Below are 21,361 nucleotides of genomic sequence, written 5' to 3' on the forward strand. Positions count from 1 at the left end.
ATGATAAATAGAGTGAGTATGTTTCTGAGTAGAAAGTTATACCTTCAATAACGGACTTGAAGAGACCAGCTACCTACAAAATAGGTAAGAAGCCTAAAATTACATAGTCCCGAATATTCTTTTTTTCTTGGAGACCATCCAAATTTAATTCTCAGCAAATATAGTTTTAAATAAACTTGGAATATAGTTTAATACCCCACAGGCTCCAGAACATAATGTTAGACGCTGCATAGCCAGGATGGACAAACAAGGTATTCCTTGCTAGGTAGACACTCTCTAGCACTGAACCACTTCTAGCCCTATTTTATGCTGGTTAATTTTAAGATATGGTCTTGCTTCCTGTCTTCCTCAGGAACACATCTGAACCTCTATCCATCTGTTTTAGCCATCACATCTGCTGATGAAGGGACAGTCCCACATCATGATGCCCAACTTCTTTTTCCAGTGAGATGGCGCCCCATGGATGGTTTGGCCTATAACTTAGAGCCTCCCAATCTCCGCCTACCATGTAGCTTAGAATGACAGGCCCCATTGCACCCAGCTGTGGGGTAAGAAGGAGTCTGGTAAACTTCTCTGCTCCCTCTGGCTTTGAACCATGATTTGCCCATTCTCAGCTTCCCAAGAAGCTAGGATTGCAGGTATAAACCCCCAACACCCAGCTAAGTCCTTCATATTGATCATTCATCTGCTCTTAAAATAAGATGGCTGGCCTTAACAATGGACTCTTGTATAATCTTCAGTGAACATGTATCTTTTGAGACTTACCTGCTGTAAGCTTCGAAATTTCTCTTCAAGATCCACAAGCTAGCAATGCAGAAGAAAGGGAACCAATTAGCTCATTCAAAGGCATTTTATACGCAGTGCTATAAACTTGAAATACTTTTCTAATAACCTCTTCTAAGGATTCCCTTTGTTCCTGCTTTCTTTGCCTTCTACTTCCTTATTTCTCTCTCCATCAGGCTCCTGTTTCTTCCTGGTCTCTTCCATTGATTGCCTAGATTTTTTTTCGAAGTTTAAAAGAACCCAGTGAAAAAAGTCAGGCGCCGGTGGCTCACACCCGTAATCCTAGCTAATCAGGTGGCTGAGATCTGAGGATGCGGTTCAAAGCCAGCCTGGGCAGGAAAGTCCGTGAGACTCTTATCTCTAATAAAGCACTAGAAAAACGGCAGTGGCACTGTAGCTCAAGCAGTAGAGCGCTCGCCTTGAGCTAAAGAACAGAGGGACAGTGCCCAAGCCCAGAGTTCAAACCCCACAACCGACAAAAAAACAAAAAACAAAAATAACACTGATAGGCTCATGAGTTGCTGTGTTGTCCATGGTGGCTGAGAATTTTCATAAATGGCTATGGGGGATCCTCTTCACCAAGAAGGTGGCTGTGATGAGGACTTGAACAAGGCAAATCCTTTCTATGGCACTCCCTACCTTCTGTCCACCACCACTTCTGTATCTTCTGTTAGAGTTACACCACTTAACAAAAGTCAGTTATTATAATGAGGCATATCTAAAGAGCATAGAGTGTTGATGGATTCCCTGAAAGATGCTCAACTTGTAAAACTGATTTAAGGACAACTCATTTGCTCTTAGGATGTATATGTCTGACTTACCTTTGAATGAATTTCATGGATTTCATTAGATATATTTGAATAAAGACCAATTCCATTCCTTTTTATAGCTACAATATCATCTTTGTTTCTCTGGACCTAATTTTAAGAAGAAAATAAGGAAAAGAATAATATTAGTGAGGGAAAAAAAATCATGCACATCTTATAAGAATGTAAAAACTGGGCTGGGAAGGTGGCTCAGTGGTAGAGCGCTTGCCTTGCATACATGAGGCCCTGGGTTCCATTCCTCAGCACCACATAAGCAAAAAGAAAAAAAGCCGGTATGCATTATCCTGCCCATGTAATTGTAGCCCCTCTGTACAGTATGTTCTCAAATAAAATTAAAAAAAAAAAAAAAGAAAAAAAGCCGGAAGTGGCGCTGTGACTCAAGTGGTAGAGCGCTAGCCTTGAGCTGAAGAGCTGAGGGACAGCGCCCAGGCCCAGAGTTCAGACCCACGACTGGACCCAAAAAAAAAAAAAAAAAGAATGTAAAAACTTGGCCAATATTCTGTCTTAATCTCTAAGATCTTACCTGTTATAAAAGCCAGAGTAATATGTGAATAGTAAACACAAGTCTAAAAATAGCCATGGAAAAATTTCACATACTCTTTTCAATAACATGATAATGTATTTTTTTTCTTTTTTTTTGGGGGGGGGGGGAGAGGGTCCGGTCGTGGGGACTGAACTCTGGGCCTGGGCACTATCTATCCCTCAGCTCTTCAGCTCAAGGCTAGCGCTCTACCACTTGAGCCCAGCACCACTTCCGGCTTTTTTTCTTTTTGCTTATGTGGTGCTGAGGAATCGAACCCAGGGCCTCATGCATACAAGGCAAGCACTCTACCACTGAGCCACCTTCCCAGCCCTGATAATGTATTTTCTATTTGCAGTTTCTCACAATTACAATCTAAGGTATTGACTAAAAGGCTTTGTGGGAGCTGGGAATGTGGCTTGGTGATAGAGTACTTGCATAGCATGCACAAAGTCCTGGGTTCAATTCTTTGGTACCACCTAAACAGAAAGCCAGAAGTGGTGCTGTGACTCAAGTGGTAGAGTGCTAGCCTTCAGCAAAAAAAGCTCAGGGACAGGGCCCAGGGCTTAAGTTTAAGCCCCAAGACTAGAAAAAAAATTGGATGCCAGTGGCTCATGCCTGTAATCCTAGCTACTCAGGAGGCTGAGATCTGAGGGTCATGGTTCAAAACCAGCCCAAGCAGGAAAGTCAGTGAGAATCTTATCTCCAATAAACCACCAGAAAACTTCAAGTGGTGCTGTGGTTCAAATGGTAGAGTGCTCATCTTGAGCTGAAGAGCTGATGGACGGTGCCCAGGCCCAGAGTTCAAACCCCATAACTGACAAAAAAAAAAAAAGGTGGGGGGGGGAGAACTTGGTGGGCCAGGACCTGGTGGCTTATGCCTGTAATCCTAGCTACTCAAGAGGATGCTATCTGAGGATCATGTTTCAAAGCCAGCATAGGCATGAGACTCTTTTTTTTTTTTTTTTTTTGTCGGTCATGGGGCTTGAACTCTGGGCCTGGGCGCTGTCCCTCAGCTCTTCAGCTCAAGGCGAGCGCTCTACCACTTGAGCTACAGTGCCACTTCCGGTTTTCTGGTGGTTTTATTGGAGATAGGAGTCTCACGGTCTCTCCTGCCCGGGCTGGTTTTGAACCACGATCCTCAGATCTCAGCCTCCTGAGTAGCTAGGATTACAGGCGTGAGCCACCAGCGCCCGGCAGGCATGAGACTCTTATTTCCAATTAACCTTCAGAAAACCAGCAGTGGTAGTCTGGCTCAAAGTGGTATTAGCCCTGAGCAAAAGAGCTCAGGAATGGCACTTAGGTCCCATGACCCGCTCTCCCCCAAAAAGAAAGAACACTTGGTAGGCTGAGGATGTAGCTCACTTGTAGAATGCTTGCCTAGCAAGGCCCTGGGTTCCATTTCCAGAAACACACACTCAGGAAGAGGAAGAGAATGAGGGAGAGGAGAAAGAGGGGAAGGGAGGGGAAGAGAAAGGAGGAAAAGATGGAGAAGGGAGGAGAAGGGGAGAAGAAGGAGAGGGGAGAGGAAACCAGGAAGTGGAGTTCTTTGGCTAGGACACTATTTAGGCTTGAAAGCACCTCAGCAATGGATTGTGTCAAGTTTTTTAACTGCTTAAATTTGCTTTATAGTACTCTTTAAAATGGAGTAATAATAAAGCCCATTAATACAGGTGCAGTGAGTGTCACATGAAATCAAAGGAAATGGAAGACATTTACCACCAGAGCACATGGCCGTTAGTGTGACAGAGCGCTGACACCATGACTGATGTGAAGCACGACATAGCAAATGCTGAACACTGAACACACTAGAATAACTGGCCAGTTCTGTTCTGTGATTTAAGTATACTAGGGAATCCTGCACCTTTCTGATTCCTGGCTTCTCCATGTCCCTACTGAATTGAGTCCCACTGGGGCACATTGCTCTGTACCATGTGCCACCCAGCTAGTATTACTCTCTCTATCCATGTGAGACTCAGGTCGTTGACCTTTAGAAGAACTTGTCTCTCTTCTAATTATTTTCTCTGCTAACGATGCAAAGTACAGATGAGCACCAAGCTGTTCAATTAAGTCATAAACATGGAGATATAAAGCATCAAAGCCAGGCACTGGCAGCTCATGCCTATAATCCTAGCTACTCAGAAGGATTGTGGTTCAGAGCCAGCCTGGACAGAAAAGTCCACAAAACTCTTATTTACAATGGACCACCAAAACTCCAAAAGTAGAGCTGGGACTTAGTACTAGAGCACTATCCTTGAACTAAAAAATAAATAAATAAAGAGAAGCTCAGGGATAGTGCTTTAGCCTGACTTCAAGCCCCAGAATTGGCATAGGAAAAAACATCAGCATATTTCCACTGTATTACCTGATGGACACATTCACTGAGGTCGTCATCGTTTACTTTAATTTTTCCCAGGGATCCAGTTCTAAATTCAATGTTTTGGGCAGATCCAGTAAGGAACACTAAATTTCCTCTCTCCGCACTGATTCGAGGCCTATACAATACAACCAGAGAATGCATCTGGAATTAGCATCTATAGCTTTAAAAGTTTAAACACAGCTTCTCACCGAATAAATAGACTATATACAGCTTCACCTTGTGATGGACCCAATCCATTTCTCTCTACTCATTTTTCATATCTTCCTTGAGAAATTTCCCCATGATTACCTCCCAATAATTACAAATATCTCCCAATATGTACCAATAATTTGTCTATCAGAAAGCAACGGCATAGAACAGAAGCCCATCTGCACAAACAACCCATGCATAGACTTACTGTTGGAGATTACTGTCTCTTTTTTGTCGGAGATGTTCAATTTCTCCAGCTTCTGCGTCTAATTCAGTAAATATTGACAAAATCACCAAAATCCAAAGAGAAGGTGAGGACATTTTCCCCACCAGCCTCCTTGGTGGTCTGGTGAGAGGCAGGCAGGCAGGAGGCCCCAGCAGCTGATGCCGTCCAGAAAGTCTGGGAAACAACAGGCCAGCCAGGTGTACTTTGACTGGTAGAATATCTTACAACTTTTCAGGCTTTTCTTCTCCCGCCAAGAAGACAGTGTGACTTTTTTTTTTCCTTCCTGAGGAATGTAAATTATCTTAGATCTTCAGTACTCTTCAACTGGGTAGAAGGTCAAAATCTCTCTTAAGGGACATTCCACTTAATCATTATTTGGTTGACCTTTGATATGGTAACAAGAAGCTTTGAAAACATCCACTATGACAATCCTTGCTTAGGAAGCACTTAACTTGCAACCCTCTGTACTAGGAACTTGGGATAGCTACCTGCAACAAGAGGTTGGGTTTTTACCTTGTAAAAAAAAAGTCATACCAGATGACAAAATCTATACAAGACCTAAATCCAAGAATGAAAACTATTAAGTCTCAGAAGAAAAAGTCCTGTTCTCGAGTTAACGAGCATTTCAGGGTTAGTAATCATTTATTGATATCCCAAACACAGAAAACAAAAGAACAAAGCCTAGGGAAAGAAAAGATAACTTATCTACATCTAATTTTGCTTATCTACATAACAATGTAAAAGTTTTGTGTATCAAATACTTTAACAACAGAGTTTCAGAGTAACTGTTGGAGAAAATATTTGAAAAGCATGTATGTTATGATCCAAAATATACAAATAACTCACATAATTCAGAAACAAACAAAAACACTCAACTGATTATTTTAAAATAAATGATCAGACTTAGTACTAGTGGCTCCAGCCGGTAATCTTAGCTACTCAAGAGGCTGAGATATGAGGTTGAAGTTTTAAGCCAGCCCAGGCACAAAGTCTCAGAGACTCACAAGGATTACTCCAATGGATTACTCAGAAAAAGCCGGAAGTGGTGCTGTGGCTCAAAGCTAGAGCACTAGCCTTGAGCACAAAGATACTCAGGGACAGGACCTGGTTTCTAAGTTCAGGACTGGTAGAAAAAAAAAAAATCAAAAGAACCTACATAGGTATTTCTCCAAAGAAAATACACAAATGACCAGAGTTCATGAAAATACTCTTGACAAGGGAAATGGAAAGAAGGCTGGGAATGGATTAATGGTAGAGTGCTTGCCTAGCATGCCTGAAGCCCTGAGTTAGATTCCTCAGTACCACATACACAGTAAAAGCGTGAAGTAGCACTATGGCTCAAGTGGTAGAGTGCTAGTCTTGAGAAAAAGAAGCTCAGGGGCAGTGCCCAGGCCCTGAGTTCAAACCCCAGGTTTGAAAATAAATTAAATAAATAAATAAATAATATAAATAAATAAATAAAAATAAAATGAGATGCCACTTCATACCCATTAAAATGGCTATTTTGGACAAGATATAGAGAAACCTTTGTGCACTGGCTGTTATGCATTTAAAATGGTGTCACTGCCAGAATTAATATTTGATCCAACAATTTCACTTTGTGGTGTACCTCTAAAAGAACTGAAAGTAGGAATTCAAAAAGATACCCATGTGCAGCAATACTGGAACTCTAGACCTTGAACTATTGCCACTTGAGTCAGAACTTTTTGCTGATTATTGGATGTAAGATTCTCAAAGGTTTGTCTTGTGGGCTAGCTTCAAACTTTGATCCTGAGTACATGGTGAGCCACAGGTGCTTGCTTATTTGTTTGTTTGTTTATAGGAAAGATCTCAGTATAGTGAAAGTTTTATTTATTTTTTATTTTTTGGGTCCGGTCATGGGGCCTGAACTCTGGGCCTTGGAATTGTCCCTCAGCTCTTCAGCTCAAGGCTAGCACTACCACTTGAGCCACAGCGCCACTTCCAGCTTTTTTCTTTTTGCTTATGTGGTGCTGAGGAATCGAGCCCAGGGCAAGCACTCATACATGCAAGGCAAGCACTCTACCACTGAGCCACCTTCCCAGCCCCTAGTGAAAGTTTTAGACTGGCCTAAAACTTGCTTTGTGGCTACTAACTAAGGTTCAGTTAGTGAGCACCGGAACTACAGGAATGTACCACACTGACAGGCTCACCTGTTCTATTTGAATAGGACACAACAAGCCAAAGAAAACAACTGTACCTAAGCTGCTACTGAGGTCAAGTCAAGGAGGTTATTACTGTGTTTCTTTTCAGAAATGAATTCAATACAATAAATGGCATTTCATTTTGAATATGTTGTTTCGAAGCTTCATGACTCCAAATTTCCATCCTTCCATTAAGCTATGCAGAAAGAGTCTCACTGAATTCAGAAGGTAAAACAGGATTAAAAGGTTGACTCTAAGAAAAGTCTCTTGGTAAGTAATCTGATGTTAGCTAATGTGTGTTAGCTGTTCAGACTCTGTGAGGACAAGGATGATCTTGTCATGTAGTGTATAACTCCTTGTCTGCATATTCAAATAGTATTGCTTGACTTCTTATTTTGGCCCCACAAATTTTTCTTATATAGTCTGTTGTTTCTGGCTCTTTCACTTGATATAATGCTTCAACATAATGTAGAAACCATTAGTCCTATAGTATTGCTTATTCATTGGATACTACTTATTACTGCCTAACATTTTGTTCTATTTCATTTTGTCATTTGCTTTTTTATTTACCAGTTGAAAAATACTTGAATTGTTTTCAATTTGGGGCTATATTATAAATAAATCCATTTACATATTTAAAGTTTTGATTATCATTAAGTAGTTGTACAAAGGGCTTTCAATTCACTATGTCAGTTTGTGAGTACAAGGCATCTTTTTTATTATGTTTTTATTATGTATTTATTTAGTTGTGCAAAAGGGTTACATTCAGCAAATCAGTTTACAAGTACAATAGATCGTGATTGATTTCCTTAGTCTAACCTTATCTCTTCTAGTCCCTCCCAGGTCCTCAAGATACTTTATTCCATTTTTATACACATATATTGAATATTGTACTAGTTATATACATTTTAAACATGCCTGTGTCAGCATATACTTTCCTTTCTTTCGGTGAATCTAAGACACCTAGTGTCTTAGATGATTATTTATTAGATTATTTATTAGAAACTGTCAAGCTTTTATTCCCAAGATTTCCCCCATTTCATGTATAAGAGTTCCAGTTGGTCCCAATCCTCTCCATCACGTCTTGTTCTCAAGAGTTTTTATCCATAGCCATTCTAAAATGAGTATGCACCTCATTGTGATTTTATTTTTGTTTTTCTTTCTTTTTCTTTTTTGCCAGTCCTGGTGCTTAAACTCAGGGCCTGAGCACTATCCCTGAGCTTCTTTAGCTCAAGGCTAGCACTCTACCACCTGAGCCACAGCACCACTTCCAGCTTTTTCTGTTTATCAACCCAGAGCTTCATAAATGCTAGGCAAGCACTTTACCACTAAGCCACATTCCCAGCCCCTACTTTATGTTTTCCTAATGACTAAATTTGTTGGACATCTTTTTATTTTTATTTATTATTTTTTTTGTTTCTTTTTTTTTTTTTTTTTTTTGTCGGTTATGGGGCCTGAACTCTAGGCTTGGGAGCTGTCCTTCAGCTCTTCAGCTCAAGGCTAGCGCTCTACCACTTGAGCTACAGTGCCACTTCCAGTTTTCTGGTGGTTTATTGGGGATAAGAGTTTCACAGACTTTCCTGCCCGGGCTAGCTTTGAATCTCAGATCCTCAGATCTCATCCTCCTGAGTAGCCAGGATTACAGGCTTGAGCCACCGGCGCCCAGCTGTACATCTTTTCATGTATATCCCTCATTTGTGTATTTTCTTTGGTGTGGTAGCTATTCAAGACTTTTTCCTGTCTTTAGAAATTGGCTTAGTGTCTTTTTACCTAACATAAGAGTTTATATACTCTATATTTGAGTTCTTTCAGATTTATTATCTTACAAATCAGGAAAGGAAAGCAGGAGAGGAGAGGGGAAAGGAAGAGAAGACAGGGCAGAGAAAGGGGGAAGGGAGAGAGGAGAAAGGAGAAAGTCTATAGAAGAAAGGTTCTTTGAAGGTCTGACTGACTTTTGGTGAGTAATTAGGGAATTTTACATCCAGCTCACTTACTCAGCTCTAGCTCAAATCAATAGATAAGTCAGGCTGTGTGCACAGGATGACTTTGTAGAGGCAGTATAAAAATCAATGTTTCCCAAGTATTATCACTTATACTATTTCCTTGCTGTAGTCAGAATTTCTTCAACCATTTTTTTTTCTCCCCCTCCCCCTTTCAACCATTTTTTTTAAAGGCTTGACCATACACAACCTTCAGACTTTAAGGGTGAATAAACTTTCTTCCTCTTCTCCAAGACCTTAAATTCTATTTTTCCTTGAGTAGCAAACTCCAGATATACTTTATGTATAGGCTATGCTGTGATGTGAATTTTTTGCAGATATTATTACTATTATTATAAGAAAGGTGATGTACAGAGGAGTTACAGTGACACAGGTCAGGTAAAGAGTATGTCTTTTGGGACAATGTCCCTCCTTCCCTTGCTCTCTCCTATTTTCCCCTCCTGTCCCCACCCAGTAGTTGTAGAGCTTATTTTCAACATAGTGTCTAGTGAGAACCACTGCTGCATTTGTTCACCTTTTGTGTATTGTAAATTTAAAGTGGGAGACATTTTTAACTCTTTCCTCCAAGAGTCACTTTTAGGGAATACCACACACCTGAAAGGTGAAACTCTGACACTAATTCATCTGGGTTCAGAATCCAGCTCCATCACCTCACAAAACCTTGTTCTTTCGTTAGCAGAAAGATAATAACTGCACTGAAAGCATATACATGATTTAGCACTTTTAGTCTTTGGCATGTATCAAGTGTTCACTTAAGATTAGCTGTAATGTCAATAAACATAATTTATTTCTCACCCTTCTATATCCTTTGTGAGTTTCGGCTCCTGAAGGAAAAAAGAAGAAGAAGAAGAAGAAGAATCTGCAGTTAACTTTAAACTTCCTAGGTTCAAGGGAAACGTGGGAGTAAGATCAGTCTCCTAAAAGACCATACAGTGCAGAGCCCTGCCTGGAGGACTTAGGAGGGGGGAGGGGGGAGGGGGGAGGAGGTAATAACAGCTGGCCTAGAGGTAGGGCTGTGGTAATGTCTGAGCTAGAGGCAAGGCAAAGAACAACTCCACCTGGGGTGGGGGATGGAAACCAAGATTAGATTTAAACCTAGTATCTCCCAGAGCCATAGGGTCTTCCTTGCAGTTGTGCTGAGTAAACAGGATGTAGGAGATCTTTTTTTTTTCAGCATGAGGGGGTAGTATTCAGCAACCATGCCCTTGCAATGGAAGGCTCTGATCTGGTGTGCAGTGTTGGGGATGGGGACTGTGTATGACAATTGTCTTATAAGGCATCTACATGTATACCTTATGAACCTATTTTGGCATTCATAAAAACAAAACTATTCAATCAGCACAGTGATAACACCAATGGCATTTTACTCAGCTTAAGTCTGTAAGTGTGTTGTACTCTGAATTTCTATTCGCTGGCCTTTCTTCTCTTTCTCATCTTCAGCCAAGAACATACAACTGTACTTTGCCTCATGGCAGATACCCCCCACCCCCACCCCCAAGGCACTTGGAATGAGAGTCTGGTTTTGCCTCATGTGAATGAACAGTGTATTACTAGTGAAGAACTTATGACCTCTTGACTTGCCTCACCTTCTCTTTCCTGCATCCTGGCTTTTCAGGCTTTTTTTTTTTATGGTGTCTTCACTCCCTTGTCTCTCCTCTCTCCTTCTCAGGCCACTAGAATGTAACTTGAGAATCAGAGTTGCCTTCTCTTTTCTCTATCTTTAAGTTCTCCAAGAAATCTTGGCACAAGTTATCTTACTCCTTCTGTGCCATCCACTTCATCTCCTCATCTGTTTTTATATCCTGAATTCTCAGTGTACCCTGGCCCCATACCAGTCCTCAACACAGTTCACAAACAAGATTCTGGAGGTCATCAAAAGCACACTTGAAGGTAAACCTCAGGGTTGGAGGCATGGTTTAGTTGGTGGAATGCTAGTCAATGAGTCAAAGTGTTGGATGCCACCTGGTCTCTGACCTTAAAAAAAAATAAATAAAAAGAAAGTGAATCTCAGTACACTAGAATTTGACTATGGGGGCAAAACAATGGAACACTTAACTCTTCCAATAGAGTATTTACAATAGAACACACCTGGGCTTGAGAATTTAAGAAGAAATAGAGAAGAAAAGCCCTCCAGAGCTACAGCAACTCGTGAATGTAGAAAGTGAATGTTTAAAATTGTGCGGGAAGCCAGATTAAGAAGAACTTGGAGCTAACTGTTTTAATGGGCTTAGGTTTTATTTCCTTTCTGATAGTTGTAGTCTTTTAGGAAAGAGATAAAATAAACCTGGTTATGCTTCTACTTTACAAGAGGGACCGCAGAGAGTCTCAGAATTCAGAGATTAGAACACAATGAAAGAGACCAGAGAGACTTGGGGAGGGGAGAGGCAAGACTGGTTAAGGCAGTGAGCAGAGAAGGAAATAGTGAAAATGAGATCTACTAAACAAATAAATAACAGGAAATGAGTATTTGCTAGAGGGTAGGGTAGGACCAAAGGAAGAGGGTTAGAATTAGGAAACTGCGAAAGGGAAAGACTCCAGGCAAGAATTTCTTGTGAACACCAGAGAATTGAGAAATATAAGGGAAAGAGTGGTTCCAAGAGGAATGAAGATTTTGAAGTGATACATAAGACACATGAAATGCTTTGTCAAAAGGCAAAAAAAAAAAAAAAAAAAGAAAGAAAGAAAGAAAAAGAAAATGAAAAGAAAAAGAAAAAAGAAAATCTATACATAACCTAAAATTTAGAAAAGGAATGGAGGGGAGAGAGTAAGAGAATGTTGAAAGGGGTAGTGTTCAAGATGCACTGTATTCATAACTGATTTGGTAAATAGCTACTTCTTTGTACAACTATTTAAAGATAAAAACTGGTCGAAAAAGGAAAAATATTTTCGCTCAGATTTCTTCAGAAACGTTAAGAGGGGTTAGTTATTCTTTATGTTTCTTGTTTGAGAAGTTGGAAGAGTGAAAATGTCATTAGAGAGACTGATCAGAGAAGGTTTTTGAAGGAAGGACAATTCAGATCAGGAAAATACATTTTTAATCTTTGTGTGTGTGTGTCAGTCCTGAACTCAGGGCTTGGGCACTGTCCCTGAGCTTCTTTTTGCTCAAGGATAGCACTCCAACACTTGAGCCATATCTACTGCTGGCTTTTTCTGTTTATGTGGTACTGAGGAATCGAACCCAGGGCTTCATGCATGCTAGGTAAGCACTAGCATAGGCCACATTCCTAGCCCCATTTTTAATCTTTAAAAAAAATTGTTATTGTAAAGGTGATGTATAGAGGAGTTACAGTTACATAAGTCAGGTAAAGAGTACATTTCTTTTTGGACAATGTCACCCCTTCCCTTGCTCTGTCCCAGGTTTTCCCTCCCATTCCCACCCACAAGTTGTATGGTTTACTTTCAACACAGTGTCTAATAAGGACCACTGCTGCATTAGCACTCTTTTGTTGTTGTTGTTGGTTGTAGGGTCTGAACTCTGGGCCTGGGCATTGTCCCTCAGCTCTTCAGCACAAGGCTAGCGCTCTACCATTGAGCCACAGTTCCACTTCTGGCTTTTTCTGCTTATGTGGAGCTGAGGAATCAAACCCAGTGCCTCATGCATGCAACACAAGCACTCTACCACTAAGCCAACTTCCCATCCCATTTGTTTACTCTTTGTCCCTCCATTTCTGTGCTTCCTTTATCCTCCCAAAGACAGATAAATGAACAAACAGGATAAAAAGAAAAGAAAAAAATAGCAACAAAGAAAATGTTCTTATTTTCATTTCTTGGAGTTCATTTCAATAAATATTATTTTATATGATCAGAGGTACGTAGGCATTGTCTTTATGTTCCTCTCTGAAGAATCCCCTCTTTTGGTCTCACGGTGTGTGAATGCCGAGAGTCCTCTATAATTTATCATGTTCTAGATGTTTTGGAGTGCTTTTGATTTTTGTAAATCTTGGGTCAGAGCTTGGGTGCTGTCCTTGACCTTTTTCACTCAAGGCTAGAACTCTACCATTTGAGTCATGGCACCACTTCCAGTTTTCTGGTAGTTCACTGGAGATAAGAGTCTCTTGGACTTCCCTGCCTGGGCTGGTTTTGAATCACAATCCTCAGATCTCAGCCTCCTGTGTAGTTAGGATTACAGGCATGAGCCACCAGCATCCAACAATATTATTCTTTCTAATGGGTGTGTAAAATTCCATTGTGTATAAGTGCTACCGTTTGTGGATCCACTCATCTATTGCAGGGCATCTAGGCTGTTTCCACAACTTGACTACTGTGACTAATACAGCAATGAACACAGATGTGCAAGTGTCTTTACAGCGTCCTGGCCAGGACACTAGATCTAAGGAACATCCATTCTCTCCTTGCTGCTTCATAGCCAGTGGTCTAGTCACCAAGGATGAGGGTAGGAAAGATCCAGAAGTGACCTGGACTAGAACCTGGCTACTCATGACATTCTCCATGGGCCAGGTCATGGAGCTGTTATTCAGTCAACCTATGACACACCTACTGGTTATAAACACCACCCAAGCCCTCCAAGCTCATCCTCTTTAGAATCCTACCCATAAATGTAAAGGCACTAACAAGTATCTGAGGAGGGACTCCAATATGACCTGGAAAACTGAAACTATCAAACAAGGGCACTCTAGTCCTCTCCTCCCAGGTCAGATCTCCCTAACTTTGCTCCAGGCACCGTTTACACGGTACCATGAGTGAATGATCTCTCCTTATCCAAGGAGCATATCAAAATTTAAAATCTCACCACGTGCCAGTGGTTCAGGCCTATAATCCTAGCTACTCCAGAAGTTAATATCTGAGGATCAAGGTTCAAAGTCAGCCAGTTAGAAAAGTCCATGAAACTTTTTTTTTTTTGGCTAGTCCTGGAACTTGAACTCAGTGCCTGAGCACTGTTCCTGGGCTTTTTTGCTAAAGGCTAGCACTCTACCACTTGAGCCACAACTCTACTCCTGGCTTTTCTTCTTTCTTTTTCTTTCTTTCTTTCTTTCTTTCTTTCTTTCTTTCTTTCTTTCTTTCTTTCTTTCTTTCTTTCTTTCTTTCTTTCTTTCTCTTTGTTTCTTTCCTTTCTTTTCTTCTTTCTTCTTTCTTTTTTTTTGGTAGTGAATTGGAGATGAGTTTCATGGACTTGCGTTAGAAATGTGGCTTAGTGGTAAAGTGCTTGCCTAGCATGCATGAAGCCTTGGATTCAATTCCTCAGTACCACATAAACACAAAAAGTGGGAAATGGTGTTAAAAAGAAGAAAAAGGGAGGGAGGGAGGGAGAGAGAAGAGGAGGGAGGAAGGAGAAGGAGAGAGGGAAAGGAGGAAGGGAGGGAGGAAGGAAGGAAGGAAGGAAGGAAGGAAGGAAGGAAGGAAAGGTGGAAAATAAATTGCAAATTTAAGGCTTTATCTACCTGGACCTACTGAATCAGAATCTGCTCTTTACAAAGAACCCCCCTCCATTCCAGGTGTGTTTTATTTGTATTCTGAACAATAATAGCATCAAGATATGTACAAATCTTTAGAAGTAAAGGAAGGAACATCACAAATACGTATGACAACATGGTATCAACATGATATTAGGAAAAAAAAACATGATATTAGGAAAAAAAGAAGGATTGAATGGGAAAGATGATCAAAGCCCAAGATGGACAGACTAAAAATAATCTTAAAGAAACATGGCTACATACATGTGGGAACACTAATAAAAGGCCACAAGTGGCAGGTTGAAGTATGTTGATTAAATCTTTTCACATGATAGGAAGCTGTTCATGTGGATGAATGCAATGATCCTTATGCGACATTTCCGATTAGCCAGTGGAAGGCTGGATGGGTACAGGACTCATGAATACAAGCAGAGAGGTTAAGATGAAGAGGTACCTTGGATGGATGAGTTGGTAAGACTCTCAGGGCTCTATGCCCCTTCTCATTACATTTTATAGCTTCAGTGGGGCTTTGGCACTTTCTTCAGTCCCTTTTGCTTTTCATGTTAGTTTAAAATAAAATAGCTGGGAAGGTGGCTCAGTGGTAGAGTGCTTGCCTTGCATGCATGAGGCCCTGGGTTTGATTCCTCAGCACCACATAAGCAGAAAGCTGGAAGTGGCACTGTAGCTCAAGTGGTAGAGTGCTAGCCTTGAGCTGAAGAGCTGAGGGACAGTGCCCAGGCCCAGAGTTCAGGCCCCACGACCGACAACAAATAAATAAATAAATAAATAAATAAATAAATAAATAAATAAATAAACAAATAAATAAACTGTAGAATTAATTATGAATGGAAGCATTTGTCAGTGTAATTGTCCCTTTTCACTCTTTCTTTTTCTTTCTTTTCAGGAATATAGCTTTGCTTAAAAACTATATTTCCTGGCAGGGGGCGGGGGAAGGATGGGAAAAAATACATTAAAAAAAAAAAAGCTATATTTCCATATGCCAATTTAGTGGTTTTCTACAAAGTTTCATGGTAATACGATATCATTCCAATTGTCTATTCATTTTCCATGAAGAATTATATGAAGTAATTATGGAAATACATGTAAGTTTGAAACTGTTCACTTGCTCATTTCAGGGGAGTTGTATTACCACCTAGGAATTTACCAAGTCTCCTCCTACCATGAACAGACCTTCCTGAAAGCAATGAGCTCTTGAGTTAGGGAGCATAATGTAGGCATCTGTTCTGCTCAATACTGCTGTGATTACAGTTATCATTGAGGAGAATGAGAAAGGTCTGGCAGGGATTTTCCTGAGAAAGTCGATTATCACATATTATTGAAAGTTTGGAGGACTTTACTACCTTTTGTTTTCTCCTTCAACATTGCTCTAAAGTACACTAGCCCTTCCACAAGCAATGAGACTATAACCAGAAAATTTATACTCAGAGAGAGAGGGGAATAAGTTCTTAGATAAGACACACAAAGGTACTGATGGCACGCGAATATTCACTTGTGCTCGCACACAAATGTATTAACTCATTCTAGAAAACATGTACTTGTGAATCTTAAGTCGTGGTGAGACAGATTTGTAAGGGACATGTACTGCTAGGATTAAGGGCTCCAAATGTCAGTAAAGAAATAATGCATCTCTCTACCTCCAGCAGCTCCTCAGAACTGGGACTTCTGGTCCTTTACCAAATAAATTGAAGCTTAATTTTCACAAAGTGCTGAGATTGTCTTTGGTAAGGACCTGATATTCCTTTCCAAATTTGAAAATGGACAGAAAACAGTTTTCTAGGGGTTGGGAATGTGGCTTAGTGATAGAGTAGTTGCCAAGCATTGCATGAAGCCCTGGGTTCAATTCCTAGTACCACATAAACAGAAAAAGCTGGAAGTGGCACTGTGGCTCAAGTAGTAAGAGTGCCAGCCTTATACAAAAGAAGCTCAGAGACAGTACCTAGGCCTTGAGTTCAAGCCCCAGGACTGACAAAAACAAACAAACAAAAACAGTTTTCTTTTTAGTAATTTCTGAAATTCTCTGAACAAGGCAATGAAGTGAGATTAGATAATACCCCTACTATGAAGGAAAACTGTCTACCCACAGATTCCAACTGAATAATTCTAGAAGTGCAGGGACTAAATAATCACAAGTTACTTACATTCGAACTGCTCTTTTGCAAAGAGAATGCATGTTTGACAAATACATTTCATGTCTGATGAGGGGAGAAGCAAATAAAATGTGGGGGAGGGGAGAGAAGGAGGAGTTTGGGGGTGCTTAGCACTTCCGTACATTTCATTAGAACGATACAAACAGACGCAGAACTCAGAGGCCCCTCTGTCTTCCAAGAGGAGAGGCTTAGCTTTCCTGATGTGATTTATGATGGACCCAGTGACTTAACAGAGCTCACATCCTCCAAAGCACCAACATTCCCAGGGGATTTGTTAATTGAAGTGCCACGGATCTGTGGGAAGACTGAAGGCGTTGTCAAGGGCAGGAAGAAGGTTGGGATGACCTCATTCTTCAGTTTTCCTCAGTGTCATCATTCTAAGGTCTATAAAAACAAAGCCTTTGTCCCCTTGTATATATTCTTTATACTGGCTCGTACTATATTTATTACGGAAGTACTGCTAAATCAGTCTTTGTCAACAATCCCTGCACTATGTTTAGAAGAAGTATAAGCAACTCCCTAAGAGTAGTGCACAATATTGACTTTAAAAACATTTTCCAATAATATCAAATGTGCTTCTTTTCGTTGACTAATAGATTATTCAAACAATTCTCCAAGCTATGAAAGAAGCTAGGGTTGTATTGTAATGCTCAGCATATTCAGAGTCAAATCATTTAATTGGACTATTATTGATTAGGTCTACATTGTCCACAGCTCAGGATGCTTAGAATGCAGAATTGGCTAAGATATGATTCCCGTCCTAGAAAAGTCTGGAACAAGTATTGGATGAGAGGTCTGGGAATGTGGCTTAGCTGGTAGAGTGCTTGCCTAGTATGGATGAAGCCCTGGGTTCAATTCCTCAGTACCACATAAACAGAAAAGCCAGAAGTGGTACTGTGGCTCAAGTGGTAGAGCGCTAGCCTTGAGCAAAAGAAGCTTAGGGACAGTGCCCAAGCCCTGTGTTCAAGGCTCAGGACTGGTTAAAAAAAAAAGATTGGATGATATGCTATTCACATTTAAATGAAGAAGCTAGTTTACAATGATCAGATTCAATGGAACATACTTGAAATACAAGGGTTTTGTTTTTGATTTTTGGTAGTGAGGCTTGAATTCTGGGCCTGGTCACTGTCCCTCAGCTCTTCAACTCAAGGCTAGCGCTCTACCACTTGAGCTACAGCGCCACTTCTGGTTTTCTGGTGGTTTATTGGGGATAAGAGTTTCACAGACTTTCTTGCCCGGGCTGGCTTTGAACGGTGAGCCTCAGATTTCAGCCTCCTGAGTAGCTAGGATTACAGGCGTGAGCCACTGGCGCCCGGTTAGAAATACAAGGTTTTGATTTATAATATATATACATACATACATACATATATATATGTATATATATATATATATATATATATATATATATATATATATATATATATTTTTTTTTTTTTTGTCTTGAGACCTGAACTCTGGGCCTGGTCACTGTCCCTCAACTCTTCAGCTCAAGGCGAGCACTCTACCACTTGAGCTACAGCGCCACTTCCAGTTTTCTGGTGGTTTATTGGAGATAAGAGTCTCACAGTCTTTCCTGCCCAGACTGGCTTTGAACCGAGATCCTCAGATCTCAGCCTCCTAAGTAGCTAGGCATGAGCCACTAAAGTCCAGTTTGAAAGAATACTTTTAAGATATAAAAGCAATGTTATAGTTAAATATGAGAAATATAAACAAGAAAACAAAATCTAATTTCTCTAACATTATTTACTCCAATATTGTTATCTATTCTTATTTAATAGCAATCTATTTTTTGTTAATTTCTCATTGTTAAAGTCATGTGTAGTGCAAGAATAAAATTAGATCTCCTCTTTGTTTATTTCACATAAGCCTAATTCCAAGACACTACTTGGGTGTCCTTAATAATTGTAAAGAGCTGCATACATCAGAGAGGAGAGAAAGGGAGAAAGAAACAGAATCAGAAACAGAAACAGAGAGAAACACAGAGAAACAGAGAGATAGACACAAATGAAGAGAGAATTAGAGTAAGAGAAAGGCAGAATCTCATGCAGGATAATTGGGCTAGATACAGAACTCACAGTTGACAGTGCTACTTCCTGTTGGGCCCGTAGTTTCTTTTTTTTACATTTTTAATTTTTTGTCAATTGTGGGGCTTGAATCCTGGGCCTGAGTGCTGTCCCTCAGCTATTCAGCTCTAAGCCAGAGCCACTTCTTGCTTTTTCTGTTTATGTGGTGCTGATGAATCGAACCCAGGGCCTCATGCATGTGAGGCAAGCATTCTACCACTGAGCCACCTTCCCAGCCCTTGGGCCCATAGTTTTTCTTTTTTCTTTCTTTCTTTCTTTCTTTTTTTTTTTTTTGCCAGTCCTGGGGCTTGAGCTCTAAGCCTAGGCGCTGTCTCTGAGTTTCCTTTTGCTCAAGGCTAGTACTCTACAGCTTGAGTCATTTCACTACTTCCAGCTTTTACTGAGTAGTTTGTTGGGCATAAGAGTCTCAAGTACTTTCCTGCCTGGGCTGGCTTGGAACCTTCCTGGGTTGGCTTTGAACTGGGATCCTCAGATCATAGCCTCCTAAGTACCTAGGATTAGGCATGAGCCACTGGCTCATAGGCTTGAGCCCATGCTTTCTGATAAGACTTACATCCATTGTCTGGGCAGCAGATGGTCATTTCTCTCTGGCTCCTTTTATTATACTTTTTAGCCTTTGGAGATATTTTCAATCACTATTATTATTGTTATTATTGTCAGTCATGGGGCTTGAACTCAGGGCCTGGGCACTGTCCTTCAGCTCTTCAGTTCAAGGCAAGCACTCTACCACTTGAGCCACAGCGCCACTTCTGGTTTTCTGGTAGTTTATTGGAAACAAGTATTTCATGGACCTTCTTGCCCAGGCTGGCTCTGAACTGTGATCCTCAGATATCAGCCTCCTGAGTAGCTAGGATTACCGGTGTGAGCCAGTGGCACCTGACTTCAATCATTATTTTTCTAATTACCCTTCCAACTCCCATTTTTCTCCTCTCTTTTCACCACTCCAAATATATGAAAGTTAGCTATTTCATTAACTGTTTTACAGGTTCCTTAAGGCTCTGATGACTTTCTCTGGTCTGGATTCTCTGTTATTCACATTGAAGGATCTGTCTGCTGATTCTGTCTTGTGACATTTCTACTCTACTGTAAAAACTATGATGGTTAGTCTTGCTTATCAAGCAGATGCTTGGAGAGTCACTAACATTCGTAAAGCACACCTCCAGGTATGTCTGTGATGGTATTTCCCAAAACAATTAGATCAGGAAGTCCCTGATTAATTAAGTCCCTAATTAGTGAGTGCTGAGAGGTGGTGAACTGTGGAAGGTGGGTCCTGGTTGGAGGAAGTGGATCACTGGGAGTGGACCTCTGAAACGTCTATACTGGCCCCTGGCTCCTTCCTATACGCCTCTCTGCTTCCTGGCTGCCATGGAGCTGGCAGTAATATTCTGCCTTGTCTCAGGCCCCAAATAATGCACCCAAACAACCTTGGTGGTAAACTTCTGAGACCATGAATTAAAATGAATCTTTCCTCTCTTCAATTCTCTCTCTCAAGTATTTGTCATAGTGATGATAGCCAAGACAAATGCAAGCAAGGTAAACTCAGAAATCCATGATATCATAAACTTTAGAAAGTGAAACACCATGATAGAAAATGTCCAAAACACAATATAGTTTTACTTGTTATCAGTGAATAGTTTTTGTTTCATTGGGTTTTCTGGTTATTGTATTTTCAGTTATGGAGTTTTTATTTCTTTAAAATTTGGAGTGTAACACGTAGACCTAACTGGCTTTTGTTAACTTCCATTTCTTTGTTGGGTTCTATTTTGTTGTGATTAATTTGAAATTACATGCTGAAAGCATCTTATGATGGTTGCTTTAAAAATTCTTCTGGCAAAACTGTGACATCTGATTCATCTCAGTGTCATCACCATTTGTTCTTACTCAAGATGAGTTTTTCCTTGTTGAATTAACAGGTAGATTTTGGTGTTATCCCAGACATTTAAACATTATGTTGGGACACTCTGGGTCCTATTTTACTCTAGTATTTTAGCAGGCCACCCTTCTGCTTATGTTCAGGAGTGTCCTGGCTTACATTTGTTGGATGGGACTCAAATGGCAGTTTAGTTTGCAGAGCTGTTGTTCTGTGATTTGGTCTGCTTGGTTTATCTGCTGCTTCTATGTTCTCAATGGTTCTTGATAGTGATTCTTTGAAGGGGCAAAGGATTTTTTTCTCAAACCAGGTCAACCCAATGCCTCTGGAAGAAGATTCTCTGGCTCATGTCAGTCAAAACACACTTTGTGGGTCAGGCCCTTTGGTGGTACATCTATCTCCCTTACCAGAATGAAGGCTTGCCCCTTAGCAAGTGAGAGGAAAATGGGCTGTCTTCTATTGCTAGGTTAAGGTTGGGAAACACGAAGCTAGGTCATGTGCCTCTGGGTGTAGGAGTTAGAAGACTTATTGTAATACTTTTCATCCAGTCTTGGGGGTTCACACCAGTTTGTTTCTTCTGTCTTGCAGAGTTCTTTTACTTTTTTTTTGTTGGTTGTGGGGCTTGAACTCTGGGCTTGGTTGCTGTCCATCAGCTCTTCAGCTCAAGGCTAGTGCTCTACCACTTGAGCCACAGCACCACTTCCAGTTTTCTATTGGTTTATTGGAGACAAGAGTCTCACA

At 40.6% G+C, this 21,361-nt stretch overlaps 1 protein-coding gene across 1 annotated transcript in view; it reads right to left on the reverse strand.

The window, feature by feature from the left end:
• Positions 1–5,104, reverse strand: part of Cubn (cubilin) — a 230,570-nt gene extending 225,466 nt beyond the window's left edge. Inside the window, exons 1-4 of the mRNA XM_069990436.1 lie at positions 4,908–5,104; positions 4,496–4,625; positions 1,605–1,700; positions 766–804 (exon numbers count right to left, since the gene is read on the reverse strand). Of these exons, the coding sequence (XP_069846537.1) occupies positions 766–804; positions 1,605–1,700; positions 4,496–4,625; positions 4,908–5,020 (378 nt within the window). The 5' untranslated portion in view covers positions 5,021–5,104. The remainder of the gene's footprint in view (positions 1–765; positions 805–1,604; positions 1,701–4,495; positions 4,626–4,907) is intronic.
• Between the last annotated feature and the right edge of the window lie 16,257 nt (positions 5,105–21,361).

This window comes from Dipodomys merriami, unplaced genomic scaffold (assembly GCF_024711535.1).
Source record: "Dipodomys merriami isolate MVZ:Mamm:240054 unplaced genomic scaffold, mDipMer1.0.p SCAF_4, whole genome shotgun sequence".
NCBI classification, from domain to species: Eukaryota; Metazoa; Chordata; class Mammalia; order Rodentia; family Heteromyidae; genus Dipodomys; species Dipodomys merriami.